Source organism: Piliocolobus tephrosceles, chromosome 21 (genome assembly GCF_002776525.5).
Source record: "Piliocolobus tephrosceles isolate RC106 chromosome 21, ASM277652v3, whole genome shotgun sequence".
NCBI lineage: Eukaryota > Metazoa > Chordata > Mammalia > Primates > Cercopithecidae > Piliocolobus > Piliocolobus tephrosceles.
In genome coordinates, this window is record NC_045454.1 from 51606704 (window position 1) to 51632581 (window position 25878).

Genomic DNA, 25878 nt, shown 5'->3' on the forward strand with positions numbered 1-25878 from the left:
GGGAGGGGCCCGGGCTCCGGCCTTTGTCCCGCCCGAGCGCCGGGAGGGCCGCGGGCGCCCCCTCCCGCCGTGCCCCAGCCGCACGGGGACAGGGCGGGGGTCTCCAGCCTGCGCCCGCCCCCTGCCCCGGGCAACCCCGTCGCAGGCTCATCCCCCGGGGCCTGCCCCAGCGACGCCGACTCAGCGCGCCCCCCGCCGGCATCCGCGTGGCCCGGCCGCGGTCTCCGAGCAGCGGGGGCGCACCCTGCCTCCCGCGCCCCCCAAGTACTCCTCCCGGCCTGGCCCTGGGTCCCGGGCCTCTCACCTGCCCGGTTCCAGCGCTATCCGCAGCCTCACAAACCCCGACGCACGCGTCCCAAATCGGGCTCGGCCAACTCCAGCCTCCCTGCGGGGGTCCGGGCAGAGTTTCAGAGGGGCGCTGGCCAAAGTCCAAAGCTGCTCGTGCTGCGACCTCCCTGGGGCCCTCCTGGGAGTCGCCTCTCCGGACCGCGCTGTTCCCTAGGGATGGAGTAAGTCCCTACCTCAGCCCTAAGGGTGCCGGGCGCATAGTAGGTGGACCGGTGCGGAGTCTGAGCAGCTGGGGATCGGATCCAAGAAGCTCAGAGTGAAGCCGGTCTCTACGCAGGAATCCTGCAGCAGGGGAGGGCCGCTGCCCAGGGGCACAGCTTATGCAAGGGCCTGGGGTCTGATCTGTTTGGGGAATGCCGAGTGATTTCTCCTCCCGGGAGGCTGACACAGGCGAGGAACTGGGGGCCTGGCCTCTATTTTGTCTTTTTTCCAATCCAGACAGGGTCTGGCCATGTTGGCCCTGCTGGTCTTGAACTCCTGGGCTCAGGCGATCTTCCGGCCTCAGCCTCCCAAAGTGCTAGGATTACAGGCGCGAGCCACTGCACGTGGCCTGCCCTCTGTTTTTACCCTTATTCATGCCACAGCCTCCCTCACCAGACTCTGAGCTTGTGGAGGGTACGCTGCCACCAAGTGCTGGCTGGACTTTACTGGCGATGCCCAGATCGTGTTGTGCCTCTCTGAGTTAGTTTCGTTCACCAGGCCCAGTGCAGGAGAGGGAACCGCAGTGCAGGCGCTGACAGCCCTTGGACCCGAACGTCCCTGTATGAGGCATTACCCAAACTCCTTGCAGGGACCGTGAGCCCAGAGATGGTCAAGCTAACCTGTGCCCCAGCAAGGTGGGGTGGGGACGGGACCCACCACCGCCCCACAGCGCTGAGATGTGGTGGGCTTTGTCCTGTGTCTCCTGCAGCGTGCCCTCCTCCCCCCACTCCCCAGCAGGCCACACCACCCTTCTTTTGTTCGGGCCTTGTCCTGTTGGGAAGTCCTTCCACTTTTTCTTCCTGTTAAAATCCTGCTCTTCCAGAAAAGTCTGTCCCACCCAGTGCTCTAGCGTCCCTGCCAGGACAAGGTTCTCAGTTCTCTGCCCTCCAGGGAGCTCAGCCCATTTGTTCTGAGCTCCAGGTCTCGTCCGCTGACCCCACTACAGACATCCCAGGCTGAAGGCCCAGGGCTGGCCGGGTGTCTCTTCAGTGAAGGGTGAGAACCTGTCCCAGGTGGTGGCTAAGGCAGGCCCTGAGCCACCTGCCAGGCCCTCTGGACAGACTCAGTGCCCCTGGAGTGAGGGCCTGCGGTTCTACCCACACAGGGCTCTGCGGCCCACGTAGGCTGGACAAGCGTCCCAGGCGGCTTGGTCTGGTTGGGCTCTTTGAGGGAGGGGGATGGCCACTCCCGGAGACCAGCACCTTCGGAGCAGAGGTGCGGCGGCTGCACCCCAGCACAGGACAAGGAGCCGTGAGCCTGGGGTCTTGGCGTGCCTGGCCCCAGCATGCCACCCGGCAAAGGTGGGAGTTCTGGAAGCTTCCCTCTGCCCTGGGACCAGAAGCCCCCTCTTGCTTCAAGGGATCTCATGCCTGAGCAGGGGTGGGCCAGGGTTGGGAGGAGGGCACCTCTTCTCAAACCAGGACTGGGACCTGCACAGGTGGGAGCTGGAAGGGCACCACCTCCACCCAGGCATGACAGGGCCACTCATTTGCATGCAGGGGCCACCGAGGCGAGAGCCGCCACCACCGCCACCGCTGAGCGGATTTGAGCAGAAGCTCCGTTTTCCTTCTGTTCTTGTCTCTCTCTCAAGGTCAGAGCCCAAGCAGGGACGGGAACAAAGGCGGTGCGTCCCCCATTCAACCTCCCCGCGCCCGCTGGCCGCTCCTAGAGGAAGGACCTGGGGAGGGAAGGGGAGGGCATGGCGTCTCCAAAGCCTGGCCCCGGGTGAGGCTGCCCTAGCGAAGCCCGACCCGGTCATGGGGCCACTGTGGGGGTCCAGCAAGCCCTGTTCCCTCCTGGGGCTGGGGGCTGTCCCAGCTTTGGGACGCGGCCATGGCCGGAGATCACTCTAGAGTAAGCTTCCTGTGGAGCTGAGGGTCAGAGGTCAGGCTCACGCTGGGGACAGGGGTCAGCCAAGGTCAGGGGCTATCCAGGGTCGCCCTCAGTCCCCGGTCCAGAGCCAGTGCAGGGCTTGATGGGGTCTGGCCCCGCCCCCTGCTCTGCACTCCTGGGCCTGGGGTCTACCCGGACTTGGGAAGGGGTGGACTTGCCCAGCCCATGCCCAGCACCCGCTGCCCACTGCCCACAGGGCCAGGCCACAGGGCTTGGCATCAGCGTCCCGCAGCCCCTCAGCCTTCAAAGGCTGCGACGCCAGGAGGAAGCTAAAAATATGCGGGGAGAATTTCTCATTACAGAATAAATTGGACCCAGTCCGCAGCCTGCCCTGGTGCCAGCCAGCAGCCTTCAGAAGCCCCATCTCAGCCAGGCAAGGATCAGGCGGCGGGGGTCACGGGGCGCCGGGGGCTGGGCAGGTCGTGGGCTCCACTCTGGGCGGGAGCCCGACGACTGTCCATCGTCCCAGCTGCGAAGCACGGAGCTGGGGTCTGCACTTTGCCCCAGGGGTCAGGGCGTTTCCCCTGGGCTGGGTCACTGTCCTTGAAAATAAAAACGTATCCCTTTCTCCAGCGGGTCACATGAAAATCCCCACCCCGTCCTCCAGCCACGGACCCAAGATTCCTGCAACCCCTGCAGCCGGTGGGGGAAAGGAACAGGCACACAGCCCTATTTCCCAGCTCACCCTCCTCCCCAGGTCCCACCCTTCCCACTCTCCTCCCTGCCTCCTCCCCTCCCTCCTCCCTTCACACCTTTCCCCTCCCTCCCTTCACACCCCCCCCCTCCTCCCCCTCCCTTCCTCCCCCTTCCTCTCTCCCTCATCCCACCTTCCGGTCCAGGGCCTGAACACAGACCCGTTCTCCAGTGTCCAGACGCCACCAGCGTCCAGAACTTCCCATACAAAGGAAATGTCCCTGCCCCCACCACTCGCTGTCCGGAGCAGGAGCTTCTGGCTCCCCACGGGGACTGAGGCCCCAGACCTCTCCCCACGGAGACTGAGGACCTCTCCCCACGGGGACTGAGGCCCTGCACCTTCAGTTTTATGTAACTTAATGAAGAAACGTGAATAGCCCCGTGTGGCTTTGTGTCCCACAGCAAAGCACTGGGTGCTTCTCAGGGTCTGGCTGGCCTGGGACAGGGAGGTCAGTGGCCTCAATGTGGGGGCAGTGGTGGCTCAGGCCCCCCCCAGAGGAGACGGGCACCTGGGGGTGAGATCCCTGGAAGTGGGGAATCGAGGGTACGGGGGTCTCAGCACCCTCAGTTGCCTGCCAACCCCCAAGTGACTGATTTGGCGCACGGGGTTGCATCCCTGGGACACCCTGGCACCAGGGCGGCGGAGGAGCCCCGTCTTTGTCTCCCCAGGACGAACGTCGGGCCCCAAGCTGCGGGCACAAGCCGGCACCACAAGGAACCTGACACATCCAGCCCTCGAGGCCACGTCCCCAGCGCCCACCCGTCCCTATTTCACAGGCAGGGAAGCCATGCAGTGAGTCCACCGGACTCCAGGCTGGGCCAGACCCACTGCTGAGGCAGAGACCCCCGCCCAGAGGCAGGGGTCTGATACGCTGCTTATCCAGTGGGCACACCGAGGAGCAAGGGTGGGGGGCGTGGGTCTGAGACACCCCCTGGCATGGGGTTAGGATCTCAGCAGGTCACACCCATGTGTATGATCGCGTGTCCCGTGGGGCTGCAGACGTCCCATCCGTGGGGCTGTGTTGCTTATCGTGTCTGCGAAGCTGTGTTTTGTTGGTGCCTGTGCCTGCATGGGGGAGGTGGAGGATGCCACTGCCCACCCCCCAAACTCCCAGGCACCCGCACACACACGCACTCCCACTGGCACACACGTGCGTGCACACACACATAGGCCGAGCACTGGCCAGGACCTGGGGACTTTCATCTTTCGCCGACAGGCCCCTCTCCGGCTCTTAGCCTGGGAGGACCCCTGACTAACAGTGCATTAACCTTGGGGGGCTGCCAATTACTCTGCACCAACACGGGGTGTAGCGGGCTGACGGGCCCTGACAGGCAGAGGGGGTGGAGGCAACAGAGCTCCCCTCCCTGCCCAAGGGGGCGGCGGCGGCGCCTGGGCTGGGGGCTGCGGCACGTTCTGACTCCGGATGGCAGAGCGCGGGTCTCTCCTGACCTCATTAGAGTAATTAATGTGCCTTTTGAAGCTGGTGAAAGCGCTCAGAGCTGTGGGATGGGGGGCGCAGATCACAGGGTGGGGGCCGGGGCCGGTGTCTCTGTGCCTGTTGAAAGCACATCCCAGAAGGTCAGACATGGAGACAGAGACGGACACAAAGTGAAGGAGGCAGATGGAGAGATGCGAACGGGAGAGTTTGGAGACAGACGCAAGGGCCAGACAGATGGGGAACAGCAGACCCCGGGGCAGAGGTGTCACCTGCTTGTCCCCAGTCCCACACAGTCAGGCCGAGCCAAGCTGCCCCCCCCCACCTGCAGTCTCGGGGGCCTCTCTCAGTCTGTGGCCTCACTTTGACGGTTGCTTCCCCAACCCTCCCTGCAGGATTCCCCTAAAGAACAGGTTGGGGTGGGCAATCAGTGAGGACTTCCTGGAGGTGGCGGCTGAGGCCAGGGCGGAGAAGGACCTGCGGTACTGGAAGGGGAAGGTGAAACGTGAGCAGTCTTGGCAGGGTCTGGTCAGATGGAGATGCCCAAGGGAGCAGATGGTACCAGGACAGGGGACCCTGGTCTGAGGAGGCGACAGCCCCTCTCAACCCTGGCAGCGGCACAGGCAGGGTCGGCAGGTCCGCGAGATGCACAAACCTGAGGGACTGCCCATCCCCTGGTGGACGTGGGGACACGGTGGGCTCAGGAAGTGGGGTGACAAATGGGCTGTGCCCGACCGGCTTTCCCACATGAAGGGTTAGGACCAGGGAGACAGCGAGGGGACTGGGCGGCCCAAGGCTGCCACCTGGTGGCGGCTCCAGCTAGGTTGCCTGGGGGAGACCTCAGGCTGTGGGTACCCACCTACCATGGTCTCTCCAAGGCTAAACTCATGGGGGACAGGGGGACAGGCCAGAACTGGACTCCGCACAGACACAGACCCCTGCAGGATGAACAAGGCCCCAGGGAAGCTGATTAAGGCCCCAGGGAAGCTGATTAAACGCCTTGCCGGAGATGGGGTCTCAGGCTCCACCTTCTACAGGAAACTGATGGGGGAGGGGTACCGCACATGGGGGCCCAGGCCGCGGGCAACTCCAGCCTCCTACAGCACAGCTCTGGGACTCCCCGGATTCACTGCCAGAGGTATCCGTGAGGTGATGTGGGGATCCTCCAGGGAAGGGCCCATGACCCAGCTGAAGATGGCACAGAGAAGGGGGCCCTGCAGCAGGGGCGCTGACAGATGGAATAGGACTTTCCTCTAGGAAAAGAAGTGCTGACAGGCAGGGCCTGATCCCAGGCAGCTGGAGATGGGTTCCTCACCTGGGGGCAAGGCTGCAGAACCCAAGCATGGTTGCAGACAGACCAAGGCTGGCTTGAGCCCTGCTCCACCACCCACCCCTCCACTGGCCGCACCAGTATGCACGGGTCTGGAGATGGCATGGGGTCAGCACCAGCTGCAGAGACATGGCTGCATTTATTGTTCCCAGCCCAGTGGGAAGGCGTTCCCAGAAAGGTCCCTTGGGTCACCTGCCCACCCAGCCTCGGTTCTGGGCTGCCATGCCCCCACGGGGGTAGGGGAGAGACACAAGTCACAGTCAGGCAAGGGGGCCTCAGAGTCCTGGGCAGCGGCTGTCGGGGCCCCTCCGGTCTTCACCTGGGACCCTTGGCCAGGCTGGGGCAGCATCCAGGAGGCGAGGCTGTGTGGTCCGGCGGTAGGTGCAGGTGGCAGTAGGCAGGCAGGCTGCACAGGTTCCAAAAGGAGCTCTCGGGTTGGCACTGGGTGAGGCCAGCCCCAGGGCCAGCAGGGGAATGAGCGGTGGAGCGGGGGGTTGCTGGGCACTGGGGTGGGTCCCATCTCCTGTCCTTCCCTCATGGCCGCCGGAAAGGCCGCCTCCCTGGCTCAGCATCTGGAAGCAGGGGGTCAAGGGTGAGAGGTGAGGGGTGAAGGGTCCACCCCGCCAGGCAGAGGCCCACCCAGGTCAGGTAGGAGCAGGCAACCTGTCCAGGCCCCCTCGGCCCACCCTTCCTCCCCTGGCCTCCTGGGCCCTGCTCAACTGTCCACCCTGGGGAAGAGGCCCCCAGCCAGGAGGTAGAAAAAACCTGGGAGGGGTTCCCAGAATGGAGTAAGACCTTGGGGAGGGATCCCAACGCCACCCTCCCTGCAGGCTCGGAAAGTCACACTGTCCCCAGAGGCCGCCCTGTCCCCTGGTCTCCTAGACTCCATGCCTGCCACCCTCAAAAGGCCAAGGTCCCCCCAGCAGCCACACTGCAGCACAACACAGCCATCAATCCCTGCCCAGAACCCCGCTAACCCAATACCCGCCTCTACACCCAGGCCTACCCCTGGCCCGCCGACATCTGCCCAGCCTCCGCCTCTGTCCCTGCTGTTCCCTCGGCCTGAGACACTCTTCCAGGAGCCAGCCCCATTACGTACCAGGGAGAGGCCCTCCCTAGCGCTGCCCGCTCAGAAGCATCCTACGGTCAATTTTGCACCTGACTTAGACCTCGTCTCTCAGGGAGGGGCCCAGATCGAGCATCCGCTACCCTAAGCCCTGCAGCCGCTTTCCCGTCTGAAAGATGCAAGAAAGCTGAACGCGGTGGCTCACGCCTGTAATCCCAGCACTCTGGGAGGCCAAAGCAGGAAGATCACCTGAGGTCAGGAGTTCGACACCAACCTGGCCAACATGGAGAAACCCCGTCTCTACTAAAACTACAAAAACTAGTCGGGCGTGGTGGGTACCTGTAATCCGAGCTACTCAGTAGGCTGAGATGGGAGAACTGCTTGAACCCAGGAGGCGGAGGTTGCAGTGAGCAGAGATCATGCCATTGCCCTCCGGCCTGGGCAACAAGAACAAAACTCCGTCTCGAAACAAAACAAAAACTTAGCTCAGGTGCGGTGGCTCACGCCTGTAATCCCAGTTCTTTGGGAGGCCCAGGCAGGTGGATCACCTGAGGTCTGGAGTTGGAGACCAGCCTGGCCCACATGGTGAAATCCGTCTCTACTAAATACAAAAACTTAGCCGGGCATGGTGGTGGTGGGTGCCTGCAATCCCAGCTACTTAGGAGGCTGTGGCAGGAGAACTGCCTGAACCCCGGAGGCAGAGGTTACAGTGAGCTGGGATCGTGCCACTCCACCTCAAAAATAAATAAATAAAAAATTTAAGTTAAAAAAAAAAAAAAAAGTTGCAAATAGAGGCTGGGAGAAAGGATGAGCCCTGCCCAGGGAGGCCATGGCCTGACCACTGCTATCAGCTGTGACTGCAGAGACCACTCCATCGCTTGCCCAAGTCACCGGATCCTGCTGAGTCTCCAGCCCAGCCTGCCCACCGAGGCCCCAGAGCTGGGGAAGGGTGCACACCATCTCAGATTCCTCGACTCAAAGACCGTCTCCTCATCGCTGTCCAGCGAGGCCATCTCGGTGGGGTCCTCGGTGTTTGCCAGGAGTCCGTATCGCCTCCGCTGAGGCTTCTTCAACCTGGAAGGAGGTCCAGGTATTGCCAATGGTCCCTCCCTGCCAACCCTGCCTCCTCCTTCCCTCAGGACCCTCACTGCCGTCCTCTACTGGATCCCCCAGCCCTGCTGCAGACCTCCCTGGTTTTACTCTGCCTGTTTCTTTCATGTCCTAATCGCCAAGTGATTACCACTCTCTCCCAAGGCGGTGACAGTCAGAAAACACGTGCCCTAGCAGGCCCTCCCATCTCCCCTGTGCCAGGACCCCAGAAGAGGCACGCTGATGTCACTCCCGTTGCACCGATGAAAAGACTGAGGCTCACCCAGGGGTGAGACTTCGCCAAACACAACAGAATGGAAGGCTGTCTCAGTGCCAAGCCACTGGTGGCCCCAGCAGCCAGGGAGGCAGGGAGGGTGCAGGGCACAGGCAGGGGAGAGCGCCCAGCAGGTGCTTCCACAGGAAGGGGTGTGGGGCACAGGGGAGGCTCTGCACAGGGCCCCTAAAAAGCAGCATAGCCAGGCACATGGCTCACATCTATAATGCCAGCACTTCGGGAGGCCGAAAAAGAAGGATCACTTAAGCCCAGGAGTTCAGACCAGCACAGGCAACATGGCGAGACCCCATCGCTACAAAAAAACTTATAAAAAATGATAAGCGGCTTGACTTTGGCAGGGTGGTGACGCGGAGGGATAACGTCCTCGCTGTGTCGCTCCCACCCGGAAGCAGCAGCCACACTGGGTAGTCAGAAGCCCAGAGGAAACTGGGCCCACAGGCCAGGGAAGCCGGTGGGGGCCCGACCAGGCAGATGCCCCTCCTGTCCAGGGGCTGCCTACAGCTGGACCCCCGCGAGGGTCTGGGGACGCAGCCGCACCTCCCGGGCTGTGGGAGCACCCAAGGCGGGCACGTGGCCGACGCTGGCGAAGGCCCAGCTTCAGTGGGTAGAGGCACAAAGGAAACGAATCGGGACTCCACGGAAGGGTCGCGGCTGCAGGCGGGAGGATGAGAGCGAGGACCGGCATCCGGCGACAAGGAACCAAGGAGGATCCCTCGCCCCGCCAGGGCCTGACCCCTGCCCGGCACGCTCCGGCTTCGGTGGCTCCATATGGGAAATGGGCAGCGTCACCCCCGAGTTAAGAGGCGGCGACGCTGGGCACCCCGACGCCCAGGCGCAGGCTGGATAGCGGGCGAGTCACGTGGCCCTGCCCCGCCTACACCACGTGACCATCCCCGCACAGCTCCGCCCACGCCCACTCCGACAGGACGGGAGGGAGGGGAGGACCCCGCGGCCCGGCACGTGACGCACGAGGAGCGCGCTAATTGGCCACGGCTGGGAGACGGTGCCCGTGTGCGCCTGACGCACCTGAACGCCCGGATGAGGAAGTAGAGCACGGCCAGGCCGCAAAAGCCCAGGATCACGTAGAAAGAGCGCTTCACCGCCGAGCCCGACGACACCGGCGGACCCGCGTGCGTGCTGTTATGCGGAGCGCCCGGCTGGCTCCCGTTCGTCACGACCAGCGGCGGCGACAACGTGACCTGCGCGGGGCGCGGCGGCGAGCTCTCTTTGGCACCGCACGACAGCGCCGCCAGCAGCAGCGCCAGCGGGAGCAGCAGCAGCGGCGGCGGCGGCGGCTGCAGCACGCGCGGCCCCATGGCCCGGCGGAAGCGGTGGCGGCGCCCCGCCCCTATGCACGGCTGTCAGTCAGGCGCGCGGTGATGATGCCGGCCAATGGGGCGCGGGGGCGGAGCTTGACGCCCCGCCCCTCCTCCGCCTGGTGAGCCCCCGCGCTACCCACAGTGCCCCGCGCGCCCGCCGCTGAGCTTCTTTCGTCGTCAGGCTCCAGGAGCCAGTGCGGAGGCCCGCAGCCCGCCCGTGGGAGCCCTGGCAAGGCGCCGCAGGCAGAGTCCAGGATTACCAGCCCGGCGTGCGGGGGCGTGGCTTCCGAGGAAATCGGGCTGGTAGCGGGGGAACGGGGAGGACGCCTGGACCTCAGGACCTCGGGCCGCTCATTCCCACCCACCTCAGGGCGGCCCCCGCCGCTCCTGCCCCGGCCTCACAGATAGTGAGGACGCCTCGGCTGTGTCCGGGGCCCAGGAAGGAGGCGCCCCCGTCCACAGCCTGCTGCAGGGGAGCTGGGGCTCGGCCCAAGACGGGGCCCGACAGCGTCTGCGCGGCCGCCGCGCCCCCGAAGCCGAGTGCGCCTCAGATCCCGCGGGACCGACGTCTCCTCGCTGCGAACCCCCTCCGGTCATTGCGCGACGGTGACCCGTGCAGTCTTCCCTGTCGGCTGCTGCTAGGCTTCTCTGAACCGAGGTCCGCAGGCTTTTCTCCCGGTGGCCCCGCTCTGCCGACAGCCCCCCCAAAACCACAGACTCGGCTTTCTGGGTGCACACGTGGCCCTTTATTGGAATCCGACTTTCACAGGGCTCCACATCGTTGTGGGCAAGGACTGGCCGCCCCGCAAGCCGCCAGCGCACCGCAGCCCGTCCTCCAGGAGACTTGAGGCCCTGAGCCCGCACCTCGCTCGCGAAGCGCCTCCTGGAAGGAGGAGGGAGGAAGGGAGGCGCGGGTCCAGGCGCGGACCCGGACCCGGCGCTCCCCTGCACCCCACACACACCGAGAGGCGCCCGCCGCGGGGCCACAGGTGCGGGACAGCAGGACTCACTGGAACGCCTAGGTTCCGCCCGGGACAGGGCTCAGCGCACATGCCACTCTTCCCGAAAGCACTTACAGGGGACAAGCCTCCGGGGCAAGCGGCTGCCTCCAGCTCTTGTTCCAGGTGAACTCCCTCCTGGGACAGTGACCCCAGAGGTCATCGCTGCTCTCAGGCCACCCTTCCCCGAGTCCTGGCCAGGCCCCTTCAACCTGCCAAAGCAAAGCAGCGTTACTCCCGGCGTCCTCCACGGGGCTCACAGATGCCCCTCCCGACCTCCCCGAAAACAGCCACAGCCCCTAGGAAGGTCTCAGGCTAGTCACGGGGCTGTGACCTCAGGCTCCATCACAGGCCAGCGTGCCCAGGGCGGGTCTGCACCTTGGGGGCGCAGCCAGAGCCAGCTACCCGCATGGGATGGAGCTACATGGGCCAATGTGGGCTCTAGAAAAAAACTAATGGCGGCAACATACATCAGAGAAAGCTAGTTAAGAGTGTGACTTAAGAGGTCTGGAAAAGACAGTCAATTGATGAGCAAAAAATCCAAAAGGCGGGGGCATTCACTGGTCTCCAATCCTGCTTAAGGGACCTCATCTAAGAGCCAGGCATGACTGAGCCCAGCCTGCACCTGGCTGCACGTGGGGAGCGTAATGGCCAGGCCTGACTTTAGTTCCAGCTTAATTGAAGAAGAAAAAAAAAGTTGAAAAAAAAGGAAAAACAAAAAACAGTCATAGGAATATTCCCCGGGCACATGACTTTCAATGAGCTCTCGACAAGAGGGATGTGGGCACGAGCGGAAGGAGTTACCTCGAATTACAGGGCTATTTCCACATATGAGCTAGCCAAGGGAGCAGCTTGCGTCTCAGAGGGTTCTGTTGGGCGCACAACACTTCTGTCCTCCGAGGGCTGCAGCTTCCATAGGCTAGCAGAGAACGCTCAGAACTCGTGAAGCAACAGCAGAACTAGCTAACCGGCTGGCCGTCTGAGGTCGCCCTGGGATGCCACGTGCCTCCACTCTCTGGCCTGCTTCTAGACTGAGGCAGTCCAGGTCAGCGTCGGGTGCACGTCCACTGTCCCTGCTAAGCTGCCCGCACAGTCCAGCCCTCTGGCCACCACTGCCAGAAGCCTCCCGGGGCTGCCCTGAGGCCTGAGCTGCCCGCTCCCGTCCCCCGCCTGGCTCCCCTACCCTGACCAGCGCCAATCTGCTGGGCCTCCCTTTCTAGCTCTCTCTGCAGGCCCCACGGAAGGCTTGCAGACCTGCTGCTTCTCCGCCTTCTCTCTGCTCAGGTCTGGCTGCAGGAGCCTGCAGCAGGGAGTGTGTGGTGCAATGCAAGGGAATTGTCAGAGCAAGGTTCATTTCACACGGTCTTTTAATCGGCTTCGTAAAGCCAAAGAAAACTGCATACAAGAATTCCTCAGCCACTGCAAATACAACATCGATGGAGTATGCGTACGTCTTCCAGTAAAAAAGGACAATATAAATAAACATCTTCAAGAACCTCTCAGGGACGTCTGCACGTCTACTGTGGGGCGCACAGCACAGATGGGTGCAGGGGCCAGGGCTCCAGGGCAGTTGCTGCCACACCCGCCGGGGTCCTACCACACTACACTCAGAAACGTCACATGGAGTTGGAAAAAAGCCACAGCTTGCTCAGCTTCCAACAAAGAGCGGATTCACAGTCCGTTCGATCTCAGAGAAGTGAGTGGGGCACCCACTTCATGGGGCCAACCCCACCAAAAGAAAAAAAGGCAACACAACCAAAAACTAAAAAACCAAAAACCCACACAACCCCCGATTTTTTTGAAAACTCATGGCTCGTGGTCAAAAAAGTAAATCTGAAGTGCTTTTCAAAATGTTTTGAAAACCCTTAAAAACAGCACTTCCTTAAAAAGAAAAGTCTAGTAACGAGGCCATCCTGGCGTCAGAAGCGGTCAGGCTGGGTTTGACAAGATCAGAACCGAAATGACTACGAAAGTGGGAATACAAGGAGGTGCGTTTACTACACGTATTAACGTTCAGCGAAGCTCCCACAATCTTTAAACACACAGCCATTGGAAGGACGATCTTGAGCAGGAAGGGTTTTTACTCGTTGTGTGTAGCTGAGGACAAGAAGCAGGCACAGTGTAAAGGCACCGAAGCAACGAGAGGCAGCTTCACCCCAGAGGCCAGACCAGGGCGCGGCCTGCGACCGGGGAGCAACCACCCCCCACGGCCGAGGGAGGCTGGCCTGCAGCCACACATGCACCTATGCTGACTGCCCAGCGGGCCCTTGCTCTCCCTTGCCTTTTTGGTCAGTCTCATTTGGCTTTTGTGTCCTGCGATAGAAATGGCTCTGAGAGGACAGACGTGCCTCTTATAGGCAAGCGCAGTGACAAGATCTGAGTGTCCAGCCTAAAGTGCTTGGAGAAGGTGCCAAAGTGAACCGAGCTCCCACCGCAGGCCACAGCAGCGTGGCACCCTCGGAGCGCGACTTACCGTAACTGTCGTAACTGTCTCTATAGGACCCGCCCGAGCTCCGGTCACTGTAGCCACCGCTCTGACTCCGGCTGCAGGATAGACAGACGTGAGTACTGGAGGGTACCAGTCTACTTCTGCTCTGCCACAGCAGGCTGAGCCGTCAGCCCCCATGCCAGCTGTCCCTTCTGGGGACGCAAGGACCCCAGCAAGGTAGAGTCTCAGAAACGTCCAAAACCTGCACCAGCCATGCCCCCCTGGCCTTCCTGCTTCTGCCACTGTCTTGAGCAGTTTCCTCTCCTCTTGGCCTAGGCCCCCTCCCACCTCTGCTCTTTGCCCAGCCAGCCTCATCTCAGCTCCCCCAGGGACCTGGGACTGAAGCTGGCCATCCCGCAATCACCCGTGCCCGGGTTGGCCTTCACCCCTCACCTGCTATAGTAGTCTCTGGAGCCTCCGTAGCCCCCGCTCCTGGATTCGAACCGGTTCCCCCCATAGCCTCGGTCCCCTCCTCCTGCATACAGGAAGAAGTGAGTACCAGCTCCCACCAGCAGTGCCTCACAGCATCCCCAAAGGGCCCACTCACAGCACTCACCTCTAGAGAACCCACGGCCCCGTCCTCGGCCCCCACGGAAGAAGCCCCGGCCCCCGGCAGAGCCACCACGGTACCCACGGGATCGGTTGTCTGACGACTTGCCTGCCTGGTCTACTCGGATCTGTCGCCCATCTACAGACTGGAGACCAGCGGGTGGCACAGGTTAGTGGGTGGGTGCCCCATCCTCAGGACGGGGCTCCCGCTCAGCACCCTGATCCTCACCTTCCCGTTCATGGCCATCATGGCATCCTTGGCGTCGTCAATGTTCTCAAAGGTGACAAACCCAAATCCCCGAGATCTCTGGGTCTCCCTGTCTTTCACAACCACCACTGTGCAGGGGAGGGAGGTCTGCAGTCAGCACCCAGCTGTACCTACAGGCAGGAGGAGCACAAGCCAGCCCCACCTGCCCCGCACCAGCCTCACCTTCAGAGATCTGTCCGTATTTTGAGAAGACCTGCTCCAGCGACTGCTCATTGGTGTCAAAACTCAGCCCTCCAACAAAAAGCTTGCCTTCATCTGATGCCATGGGGGCCTGTGGCAGACACCAATGAAATCCTCAACAGGGGTCATCTCTCACCACCTCTCCCCGCTTCCTATTTTATGTAAATGACGTGTTTTTTAGGGGAAGTATTAGAAAATCAGGTTATTGTTTTTCATTGTCCGAAACTCATACCTAGGACTTAAGCTGTCACCCAGGCTGGAGTGTAATGGTGCAATCATGGGTCACTGCAGCCTCCACCTCCTAGGCTAAGCAATTCTCCTACCTCAGTCTCCCAAGAAACTGGGACTATAGATGTGCACCACCACGCCTGGCTAATTTTTTTTTTTAATTTGTTTTAGTAGAGATGGGGTCTCACTCTGTTGCCCAGGCTAGTCTGAAACTCCTGGGCTCGGCTGGGTGCAGTGGCTCACACCTGTAATCCCAGCACTTTGGGAGGCCAAGACAGGTGGATCACCTGAGGTCGGGAGTTCGAGACCAGCCTGACCAACATGAACAAACTCCATCTCCACTAAAAATACACAGCCAGCCAGACATGGTGGTGCATGCCTGTAATCCCAGCTACTCGGGAGGCTGAGGCAGGAAAATCACTTGAATCTGGGAGGCAGAGGTTGTGATGAGCCAGGATCACGCCATTGCACTCCAGATTCAAGTGATTTTCCTGCCTCAGCCTCCCGAGTAGCTGGGATTACAGGCATGCACCACCATGTCTGGCTGGCTGTGTATTTTTAGTGGAGATGCTGCTTCCCCATGAAAGAGAGAGGATAAAAGCCTACCCGAAAGCATATCATCAATAAAAAAAAAAAGGAAACTCCTGGGCTCAAGAAATCCTCCCACCTTGGCCACCCAAAGTTTTGGGATTACAGGCGTAACCCACCGCACTCAGCCACCTGACTTAATTCAAACTGATTTACCACACTGAATGCAGTCCGCCTCTCAGCTACATCCACCCCCCAGACTAAAGGCAGATCGCACCCATGTCCACGGTCCTCCCCATGGGACAGGGCCTCCGGTGTCTCCCCCCCTCCCTCGGAATCTTCCAGTCGTGCCGTGGGCAGGACTGCACCCTCAGCGTCTCCCCTTTCCGAACTGGTGCCAACTCCAACCCTAACCAGCTGACTTCTACTTGTTGCTGGACCAGAACGTGCTTCTGTTCACTGTAAAATTCCCCGAGATTGGGGGGGCTGGCTGTCAGGGAGGCCGCCCCGTGCTGGGGGGCACCTTGGGGCAGGCACTAACTTTTACAGACAGGACCTCTGCCGGGAATCGGGAAGGGATGGCCCCGGAAATGATGAGGCAGGATTTCCAGACAGAAGAACTGGCATTCAGGAGAACTGGCTATTTAAAGGGGCAGTCAGTGCTGACACAGACAAAGCATTCATTGGCTGGGAATGGCCACCACCCAGTGGCGCTGATAACTAGACTTGTAAGTCTGGCAAGGGGGGCTGTGCCAACTTGGACCAAAGTTTAGGCGCAAAGCACGACGTGGCAGACGAGGAATCACACTGGAATGAGCCATGCCTACCCAGAATTTGCGAGGCCGTCCTTTCCCTCATGCAATCACAATGGGAAAAGGAGAAAAATGAGGCTCAGGAAACAAAAGCGTTGGTTTATGGATACCTCCAGCCCCACCGCAGGGAAACGGGCCCTAGAGACGGGGCGCACCACGTGGCCCCGCCCCCGCCGCGTGCGCATGCGCCCCGCGCGCGCCCTGCGCCACTCCATCCGGGCACTCGGTACTCCCGCCATTTCGCTAGGCACAGCCTCGAGCTGGCGGCCGCCATTTTGCGGCGGCAAGCCGGTCGCTGGCGGCCCGGGCCGGCGGGGAGAGGCCCTCTGACCGCTACTCGGCCCAATCTCCCGCTGCCCCTCGCCGCCGGCGAGGCGGACTCCACCCCGGGCCCGCCCCGGCACCGCCCCCTCCCAGGGGCGTGCCGCTGCGGCCCCGCCTCGCCTGGCCGCCGCAGGCCGCCCGCCGCCCCGAGTTCCTCGGAGCCGGTGCCGCCAGGGCCCTCACCACTGAGTCGGGCAGGTCCCTGACGCAAGCGGGAAGACGGCACACCACAACGACCCGAGCCTTCTAACGCGCGAGTGAGGGGGGGCGCCCCGGCGCCTGGCATTATATACACCGCCGCCGGGCCCCGCCCCCTGCACCTCCCGGGCCAATCAGAGGCCGCTCCTGCGTCTCATATTCATGAGCTGGGGGCCGGATCTATCTCCGCTCCGCCTCCTCCCGCGCGCTGGTGTCGGGCTAGACGATTGGCCAGGACGTCTCTAGTCCGCAGTCCCCCGCCCGCGCTCGGGGGGCGTGGCCAGCGCGGGGCGGGGCGGGGCTGACCCAGTTCCGCGTGCCCTCTCCCTGGCCCGCGGTGGGGAACAAATGGGCCTCTAGCCCCGGTTCCGAGGCCCCCGGCTTCATGGGGACCTCTGGGTGTCACTAGGACCCCGACTTTGCCTGTGCTCCAGCAGTCCCGACATAACCTAGCCCAGATCCCCTACCCAACCGAGCCCCGGCTGTCAGACATCCCAACTTCATCTGAACCCCGATACCTGTCGTGATGTTCTTGCCAATACCACCGACGTCCCAGTTTTCCCAGCACCCCAGCACTCCATTCCTGCCATCAACCCCATGCCCACCCAAACCCCAACAAAGACAACCCCGTTCATGCGAACCCCAACATTCGCAATCCCAGTTCTTCCTACTTCGCCACACTTCGGTGCACCCCAACTTTACGCAACCCAGTTTGCCTACAAATTCCAACCCGCACCTAAGCCTAACTCCCACTGGAACCGCGACTTCACGGCTGGGTGCATCGCGCACACCCCTACACTCGCCTGGCCAGATAGTGCTGTGCGTCCCTGCTGTCGGGTGCATGCATACACCCCGAGTCCCCAGTGCACCCCAGCACTCAGCCCGGCCCTCGGCCTCCCCTCCCACCGTGCTGCGCACCCAATGCGCACTCGCTCCCCACGCCGGCCAGGCCCACTCTGCTCCTCCACCCAGGCCTTTTCTCTCCTTCCACAGACCTCCCCTACTGAGCCTGGATGACAGAGGGGAGTCTCAAAGCCTCCGCCATCTGGAGAACCAGCTATGCAAGGACCCTCACTCCCTACTCTTCGGCGGCCCCAAAGCCTCGGGGGGGGGCCCTCTATGGCCACCACTTGCTCCTCGCCCAGGCCTCATCTCATGCTGCCCCTCCCCCGGCCCTGGTGGAGGAAGCCAGCGTGGACCCCTGCCTCTCTGCCCCAGAAAGTCTTAGGAGGGCTGACCCTCTGCTCACAAGCTGGGGGGAGTTGGGGTACAGAGACCCCCGTTTTGCGGCTCACCTCAGGGAAATCCCGGTCCCACTCCTGGCCTCAGACTCACTCCCACCCTCAAGTGGATCGAGGTGGGGGTAGCCAGGGGCGCTGTCCCCAGTGACAAGGTCTCTGGGACCCCTCATGGGCTCAAGACCCCTCCTCCAGGCAGCAGCTGTGTGACTCATCGCCACCCCCTTTGCACCTCGGTCCCCCCCACTACAGCCGCCCCACTCCCCGTCAGCAGCAGCCGGCTGCTGCGTCAGCCACTCACGCAGGGTGGTTATTAAAGGAGCGGGGAGAGACATCAGCACCGAGCTCCCCTACGCCCGCCGTCCGTGCGGGAGGGGCCACCCACCCACTGGAGCCCCAGACGCTGGCCCGGCGTGCCCAGTCCAGGAGAAATTCAGGCCCATTCTTTCTGATCTGCCCCCCAGCCCCCAGCCCCAGCAGTCAGGGCGGGGACGTTCCCTGCCCCTAGAGCAGCCCTTGTGGGGGGGAGTTGGAAGGGGTCCCCGGTAGCCACAGCGGCCCCTTCATAATTGCATAATTCTTGCCGCCCCCCCGCAACACATCGTTCCCTGGTTCTGTGAGCCTCTGCCTTTTCCTGGTTTTGTAAAGCGCCGTGTTCATTCATTCATTCATTCTGCCAGCGCCTAGTTATTAAGCGCTTACTACGAGCCGGTTCCTGGGTGCGGGCTCCGTGAGTGCCCGCAGCCGTCCTGGGTTCCCAGGGTGGCGTCGACGCGCACCTGCGCACACCTTCCGCTTTCCATCTGCGCCGACCACTGTGCAGCGGCTTCCAGGTGTGGGACCGGTGTCCGTACCTGTGCCTCTGGGGTCACCTGCGTTTGCGAGCACCTGTGACTCCCAGGTGTCTCACTGCCACCCTGTGTCCCCATCGAGGGTCTCAGGAGGCTGGGACCCCGTCATCCACCCCTACTGGCAGCTCAGCACGCGAGACCCGACCGGGGCGCGCTGCCCGTTGCGGACACGAGGGGGCGCTGCGGCCTCGCTCCGTCCGCGGCGTTTGGGTCGAGCGCCCGGGCTCCTGGTGCCCGTCCGCGCAGACGCCTCGCGTGGGAGAGGCAGCCCCGCCGCCCAGCCCTGCGCGGCCACAGCGCACAGTCCTCGAGAGGCCCAATCTCGCGGGGCGAGGACGCAGCCTGCGTGTCGACCCCGAGCCGCCCGCCGCCTCCGCGCCTCGGCCCCAGCGGAGGGGCTCAAAATAGCTGCGCCGGGCGGGGGCGAGACTGCTATTCCGGGCCCGACGCGCGGGGCTCGTCCCTGCCCGGCGAGGCGCGGGGATCAGCCAGAGTCCTCGAACCTGCTCCCCGCGTGTCTGTCTTGGGCCCCGTGGGCCCATTCACAAATGCGCCCACTTTCCAGCCTGCCGTCTCGGAGGGGGCGCGCGCCTCCTGCACCTGGATACTCCTCCCGGGCCCCTGCCCCTGCCTGGCGTCGCCATGGAGACGGGGGCGGGGCCCCTTGCTCCCGCACCGCCCACTCCTCCCTCCCCGCGGGGCCCCGCCCGCCGGACGCCGGGTCCTTCCCCGACCCCGACTAATGACCGGGCGGGAGGCGGTAGAGAGCGTCTAGGCCTGGGACAGGCGTGGCCGGGGATGAAAGGCGCGTGGGGGGTACCCCGGGGCCGCATAATTACCGCCCCCTCCTAGCCAGGCGGGGGCCAGGACCGTGCACCTGGCGGCTGCCCCGCGGGCGCGCGGAAATAGGACCGTCCTGGCAGAGGATGCAGCCGGCCCAGCTGGCCCCAGTGCGCGGGGCCCAGAGCCAGGGTGGGGGATGCAGAGACCGGGCGTGCGGGTTGCCAGGTGTGGCGCACATGTGTGCCCGTGGGCAGAGTACAGAGACACAAGCTTGTATAGACACGAATGTGTAGCTGTGTGCGAGTGCATACGGCGCGGGGTGTGCAGGGACCCCAGGCCGGCCTGTGTCGGTGCGCAGGGCATATAGGGGCGTGCACACAGTCTTGGAGGTGTGTGCACGGAGCCCCCGGCACCTGCATGTGTGCAAGTACGCAGGAACCCGTCTGCGTGGTGCTGTGTGTGCAACACAAAGAGGTGGGCGCTTATCCGGATATGGATGTGGGGGCAGCCAGGGACAGGGCTGCGTGTGCGTGACTCGGGTGTGCCAGGACCCACAGAGCATATGTGTCCATGCCTGGTGCTGTGACTCATGTCCCCGGGGTGGGCACGCGTGCTGTGTGTCAGCGGGAGCGGCGCCTTCCAGGGCGGCCCAGAGTTCCAGAAGCCCAGAGGAGGAAGGGTTAAACCTGCCCCTCCCCTCAGTCCCTACCTGAGTCCGGGGGTGGGATCCCAGGTCCCCTGAGAGGTCCCGCCCCCCACCCCCACCCCGGGCCTGAGATTCAGGGGCTGCTACACAGGAAAGCCTGTCTGAGCTGCTCTGCAGCCTCAGTTTCCCTCCTGTTCCTCGGATGCGGTCGCAGGGTGGGTCGGCTTCCCTTCCCTGTGACTCACCCCCTCCCCACAGGCCTGAGTCACAGCTCAGGAATGTGGAGGCTGGGAGGCCCTGTCCACTCCTGCCCCGGCCAGGCCACCGCAGCAGCCCAAAGGCCAGGCCTGGGCCTCAGATGGACATCCCTGGCGCACACACCCCGCCACAGGCCACACACAGGTGCACACCCACACCCCTGCTTCACAGCCACTGGACACAAAGTGATACGCCATGCACTGGGCATCCGGAGAGCCTGCCGGCCACAGACACACACAGCAGACAGGCTGAGGATGGGCAGGACCCCAACCTGCACTGGGGTCATACACCTGTTCGCTCTTTCAGTACACGGGATGCTGCAGAGACATCGGTGACCCCTTCTGCTGGGGCCCAGACCAGCCAGCACATGTGGCAGACCTGCAGTGATGTACGCCCATGCATGTCTGTGACATGAGATAAGGTGTCTGTGAAAGGTCCAAGACTCCGCATGGCCCACAGACACCCTAAAGCTGACCGAGCTCTAGGCTCACCTGCATGGAGGCTGGGGATGCAGCCGCCTGGTTTCTGAAACTGGGAAAAGGTCTGGGGACCCTGGAGCCCCCACTGCCAGGCAGCCTCAGATGTTGCTTAGCAACAGATGCTGCACCCTGGGGTAGGAGGAGGGATCCCCACCTGGGCCCAGTTCCCTTTCATGGGACTACAGGTCTGGTGCTTAACAGAGGCCAAAGAGTAGGGATTTCCTGCAAAGACAACCAGGCTCAGAGTGGCCCTGCCTGGGGTGGGCAACAGTGGAGTGGGACGCGTGGAGAGTGTCCCCCTACTCGCCCAGGCAGTTGCAGGGGCTCAGGACCTATGGACTGCAGGTGAAGACACCTACGTTCCATCTTGCTGGAGAGACACCTGGCACCTGCCCGCCCTAGCATGCCTGGAAGGTTCCCACATCCAGGCGGAGAGATGGGCGGGGGGACACCTGTCCAGGCACCCATGGTTGCTCAGTTAGACCCTGGAGGGTCAGGGGCCCAGCTGGGAGGCAGGCAGTGCCCAGGACACTCTCTGCACCTCACTGCTTCATCTGAGAGGTGGGCATGCCGGCAGCACCTCCTGGGGTCAGAGGCCCATGGGGAGGACCTGCTAGGAAGTCGGTCAAGGACAGTTAGCAGCAAAAGACAGCTCCACGCAGAGCTGGGCTTTCCTTGTTATTCGCTTCCTTGATGTGGCAGTCCACAAGTAATCATCCCGTATGCAGGCCGGGAGTGATGGCTCATGCCTGTAATCCCAGCACTTTCATTTGCGTCCAGGAGTTTGATACCAGCCGGGACAACATGGCTAGACCCCGTCTCTACAGGAAAATAAGCAAAATTAGCTGGGCGTGGTGGTGCTCACCTGTAGTACCAGCTACTCAGGAGGCTGAGGCAGGAGGATCGCTTGAGCCCAGGAGTTCCAGCAAGGCTACAGTGAGCTGTGATGGAGCCACTGCGCTCCAGCCTGGAGAGTGAGACCCTGTCTCGAAAATACTAATAATTGTGGCCAGGCATGGTGGCTCACACCTGTAATCCCAGCGATTTGGGAGGCCAATGCAGGCAGATCACTTGAGATCAGGAGTTAGAGACCAGCCTGGCTAACATGGGGAAACCCCGTTGCTACTAAAAAAAAATTAGCTGGGTGTGGTAATCATAGCTACTCTGGAGGCTGAGGCAGGAGAATCACTTGAACCCGGGAGGTGGAGGTTGCAGAGAGCTGAGATCGCGCCACTGCGCTCCAGCCTGGGCAACAGAGTGAGACTCTGTCTCAAAACAAAAACAAACCAACAAAAATAATAATCGTCCCTTATGCTAACTCTCCTGTTTCATTTGTATCTCCAACATGAACAGAAAGGCTTTTGGAAGGCGTAGGTTGGGGCTCACCTGGGAACCCCTTTCCATCCCCCACCCAGACCAGCAGCCTGGAGTCGAGCTTGGCTGGGCAGCAGGGATCACTGGTGCACTAGGGGTAAGTGGGTGAGTGTCTGTGGCTGGAGGCCCTGGGGGTGTTCCTGCCCCCGCCCAGGCGTGTGTTGGTTGTGGGGGAAGGCTGCTGCCCTCTCTGGATCCGGTCAGGGCCCTCTTTGTATCTGGTGACAGCTGCGGGGTGTGGTGTGACTCTGCAGGCTGGGGTTTTGTTCCTGGAGGCCTTGGCCCAGGCTGAGCAAGGAGGTGCTGTTTGTTTTAGGGTCACGCAGTGGATTGACATTGGGGGCAGGTTTATGGGGTGTGTCTGGCGGGGAGTTTTGTGTGTGTGGGAACCTAGCACACCAGCCGCACCATAAATGCACGGCCGGTGGAGGGCTGTCCCGGGCGTGCTGGTCGGGGTGTGGGATGGCTGTGCAGGCCCCGCGTGGGACGGCACCCGTCGGTTTTGCTTGCTCTCCCGAAGGGCTGAGCGTGGGCAGCGTCCTCAGTATGGGGCGTGTGCCCTCTGTGGCAGCCAGCTGTCTCCCTCACCCCGCCCACATTCCAGAGGTGTTGGGGGCACCCTCCCAGGCTCCCGCCCGCTCCCGACCTCGGCCCAAGCCCACTCCCTCTGCTCTGGCACCCAAGGAGGCAGCTGGCTCCAGGGAGGGGCTGCAAGGCGGGGGAGGAGGCTGGAATGTGCCCCAGGGTAAGGGGGGCCCCCAGAGAGGGGCAGAAGCAGGGAAGGGACGGAGGGGCGGAGATGGTGGTACTGGGTTGGGGAGACCGCCAGAGATCGGAACAGAAATAGAGAAAGGCAAAAGAAAGAGAAATGGAGGGGGTGAGAACCAGACAGAGGGTGGAGGCAGGGCCCAGGTGACAGCCTCCCTTCCCCCACCCGCCGGGCTGGGCTGCTCACCTGTCCCAAGTGACCCCAGAGGCAGCCAGTTCTCTGCCCTCCCAGGGCTGGGTGGCCCGTGGGTGGGGCTGCACCGGCCTCCTGGGTTGGGCCCCAACGCCCTTGGCCACAGGGTGGTGGCGTCCCCAGCCTCCAGCCCAGTAACTCCCATTCCCATGGTGCTGGGAGAGGAGGGCGGGTGGGGCCAGGCCCTGTGGGGGCGGCTGTGCCTGGGCGCCGGCTCAATCCCTCCAACCCAGTGGCTCCAGGCCAGGGGCCTGGCTGCCTGGCTTCTATTGCTGCCCACCCTAGCCACCTCCCAAGCCAGCTCCAAGGGCCCATTCGGCCACCCCCAGAGGACTCCGGCCTCAAGCTGAAAGCCATGACCTCCACTGACCTTCTCCTGCCCGCCCACAGCTGCTGCGTCTCCCCAAGCACTGCCCACCTGTGAGCTCACCGCCTGGCAGGGACGCCAGCACAGACTCCCAGCCACAGGGCAGCTCCCACCCTGCGAGCTCCAGCTCTTCCCAGGCCACTCCAGACGCCGGGCTGCACCAAAGACCTTGGCTACAGTCTCCCCACCTGGCACAGGCCCTGTTCACTTCAACCACTGCCTTCTCTGAGTACACACCAAGTTGGAGCCCACAGCCAAGGAGCGGGCGGCACGGGGGATTCCTACCTCCTGAGTCCTCACCTCTCTTGGCCCAGAGCTCACACGAGCATTTCAGATTTCCTCCATCCCCGTTACCCCGGCCTTGCCAACCACCTCCCTGTGGACCTAAAGCCACCACCTTCCGGGCACACCATAGTTCCTTTTCCGTCTCTACCTCTCCCAGGGTGAGGCCGCCAGGGTCCCCATCGATCATCGATCCAACTCGACCGCCCCCCAAAGTCCAGGGCACGGGTCCAGCCACCTCCCAGATGTCCGGGCCGCCGCTCCCCCTCACCTTCTCCTTCTCCCTGGTCTCTCAAGTCATCCCTCCAGCGGCTGACTTGGGGAATCACCGTTTGGGGTCCTTGCCAGCCTCGGCTTTCCTCCCATCTTTGATTTTTCTCCACTAACTGACTTCCCGGTTGCTCCCCAAATGCACTTGGTTTCACGTTTCCGGGCCTTGGCACACGCCGTGCCCCCTACCTGGAGCACCCTTCCCGCTTCCTACAATACTTGGAAAACTCCTGCTCCTTTGGCAAAGCCTCAGCCTCAAAGCCCCTCTCCTCCTGGCCTCCTGTCTGAGCAACCCCAGCCTAGGGACCGCGGGGAGGCTGAGCCGGGGTCTGGGACGTACAGTGGTGCAGGGGTGGGGGCAGCAGGAAACGCGTTGGCGTGAAAGGACGGGTGCACGTGAGCGTGCCCGTGCCGGGGGTCCACGTGCGGCGCCCCGGGGCTCGCCCCCTCTTCCGTCCAGGCCCCGCCGCAGCCGTCAGACCCTCGGCTGCGCCTCCCGCCCCCAAGTTTGCAGACGCGCGGGGAGAGAGGCGGGGCCGCAGCGCCTCCGCGCTTGCGTCTGCGCACTCGGCCCTACCGTGCTGAAGTCCCGCCTTCTGGAGGCTGCCTCGCGCTGCTACTGGGCCACGCAGATGACCGAGCGGTGCGATCACCAGTGAGGCGTCCCAGCTGGTGGGCGGGGCCTGGGCCGCCCGATGCGCGGACGGGGGCGGGCGGGGCGCCCTACCCGGGGTGACGTCAGGCTCCTTTCGCGGCGCGTTGCCCTGGAAACCGCGTTTCCATCCCGGCGGGTTTCCGGGGGCCGCCCCCTCCCATTCAGCTTTTTCCTCAATGGTAGGGGGAAGGGAGCGATCCAGGGCCGACCCCGCCCCCCGCGATCCCAGCGGTCCCTGCCCGCTTTGTGCCTCAGTTTACCTCTCCGTGCCTCCCTACGCACACGTGGCCCCCGCCTGCCGCCCCTCCGCCCGCTGCACCCCTGGCTGGGCTGACCCCACCAGGCCAGGGCTCTGAGAGTGGAGCTCCACACCCCACCCCACGCCCCCAGGGCACAGCCTTGACCCCCGGGATCCCCAGGCTGGGGTGGGAGTCGGCATCCCGAGGAGCGGGTCCTGGAGTGCAGGGGACGCGCCCCCCACCCTGCAGGATGCAGACACAGCCCCTGTGATTCAGCAGGTGCTGTAGACAACATCCTCCTTCCTTCTCCCCACCCCGCCCAGCGAGGGGGCGGGTGGCGCCCTGGGGCCCTCACCCTGACCCCAGGCCGGGCGTCGGTGACCCGCACCCCACCCTGCGCCCCGAGGGGACATCCGCACCAGGGACGGGGGCCGGGGGGCCGCCCGACTGGGCATCCGCCTTCCTGCCGTGGGCGTGGGATGATTTGGGGTTGACTGGGCGTTGGGGGGGGGGGCAAGAGGGGTCTCAGGAAGGTGCTCCCAGGCCACTCCCTGGACCTGTGCCCCTTCCCCTCGGGGTTCCGGGTGCTGGGGCCCCTAGAGATGGGATAAGGGGTGGAGGTCACACCATTGCACAAACACCCCAAATCCTGTGGGGTGGGCCAAGTTATGTTTCTCTTTGGACCTCTGTTCTCCCATCTATAAAATGGATGCCCAATTACTTCTCTTAGGCAACTCCTGTTACCTGAGAAAATACAGGTTAAAAAAGCAACAAAAGGACATGCAATAGGATGATTGCCCTATCTCTGCCCAGCCAGGACATGGATGGAGGTGGGACCCCAGAGAGGACTCAGTGCTGGTGGGGCTCTTGGATAGCTCCAGGCTGGGGGCAGACAGACGGAAGGGTGGGGTCTGGGGGACTGGGCGGACACGGGTGGGAGGCACAGGCTGGGGAAGTTCCCAGACAGCAAGGGACAGCCAGACACGGGGTGTTCCTAGACAGGGGCAAAGGCCAGGAGGTTTGGAGCTGAAGGCCAGGTCTGGGAAGGGCTGGAATGTCAGGAGGTGTGGCCAGAGAGGCCCCCCCCAGGGCTGGGTCAAGCCAGGCCTCTTATCGCCAGCCAGCCCAAGGTACCCTGCAGGATCTTGGGTCCTCCCAGTGGGCCTAGTGATCTCCTTGCAGCAAGCCACACAGACATGAGACTCCAGGAAGGGCAGTGGGTGGGTCTGGCC

General features: G+C 63.1%; 3 protein-coding genes across 5 annotated transcripts in view; all 3 read right to left on the bottom strand.

Annotated features, from left to right (window-relative positions):
- EFNA2 (ephrin A2) overlaps positions 1-6032 on the bottom strand; it is a 22899-nt gene extending 16867 nt beyond the window's left edge. Inside the window, exons 1-4 of the mRNA XM_023192698.1 lie at positions 5980-6032; positions 5673-5759; positions 5435-5537; positions 4935-5056 (exon numbers count right to left, since the gene is read on the bottom strand). Coding sequence (XP_023048466.1) covers positions 4935-5056; positions 5435-5537; positions 5673-5759; positions 5980-6032 — 365 coding nt within the window. The remainder of the gene's footprint in view (positions 1-4934; positions 5057-5434; positions 5538-5672; positions 5760-5979) is intronic.
- Positions 6022-10194, bottom strand: FAM174C (family with sequence similarity 174 member C). Its single transcript, XM_023192720.2, has 3 exons — positions 9378-10194; positions 7925-8041; positions 6022-6473 (listed from the first exon to the last, which is right to left on the bottom strand). Coding segments are annotated over exons 1-3 (408 nt in total). The 5' UTR covers positions 9668-10194; the 3' UTR covers positions 6022-6472.
- A 199-nt stretch (positions 10195-10393) lies between these two features.
- On the bottom strand, positions 10394-16375 carry CIRBP (cold inducible RNA binding protein). 3 transcript variants are annotated; one of them, XM_031934770.1, is made up of 8 exons: positions 16229-16375; positions 14136-14244; positions 13935-14041; positions 13713-13851; positions 13550-13631; positions 13142-13212; positions 10747-10880; positions 10394-10553 (listed from the first exon to the last, which is right to left on the bottom strand). In XM_031934770.1, exons 2-7 carry the CDS (start codon positions 14236-14238, stop codon positions 10876-10878), a joined length of 507 nt encoding a protein of 168 aa, XP_031790630.1. In that variant the 5' UTR covers positions 14239-14244; positions 16229-16375; the 3' UTR covers positions 10394-10553; positions 10747-10875. The 3 variants fall into 3 exon arrangements, with proteins under 3 accessions (XP_031790630.1, XP_031790629.1, XP_031790628.1); XM_031934769.1 differs by having other exon boundaries at positions 10747-12765; positions 16229-16369; XM_031934768.1 differs by having other exon boundaries at positions 10747-13212.
- Between the last annotated feature and the right edge of the window lie 9503 nt (positions 16376-25878).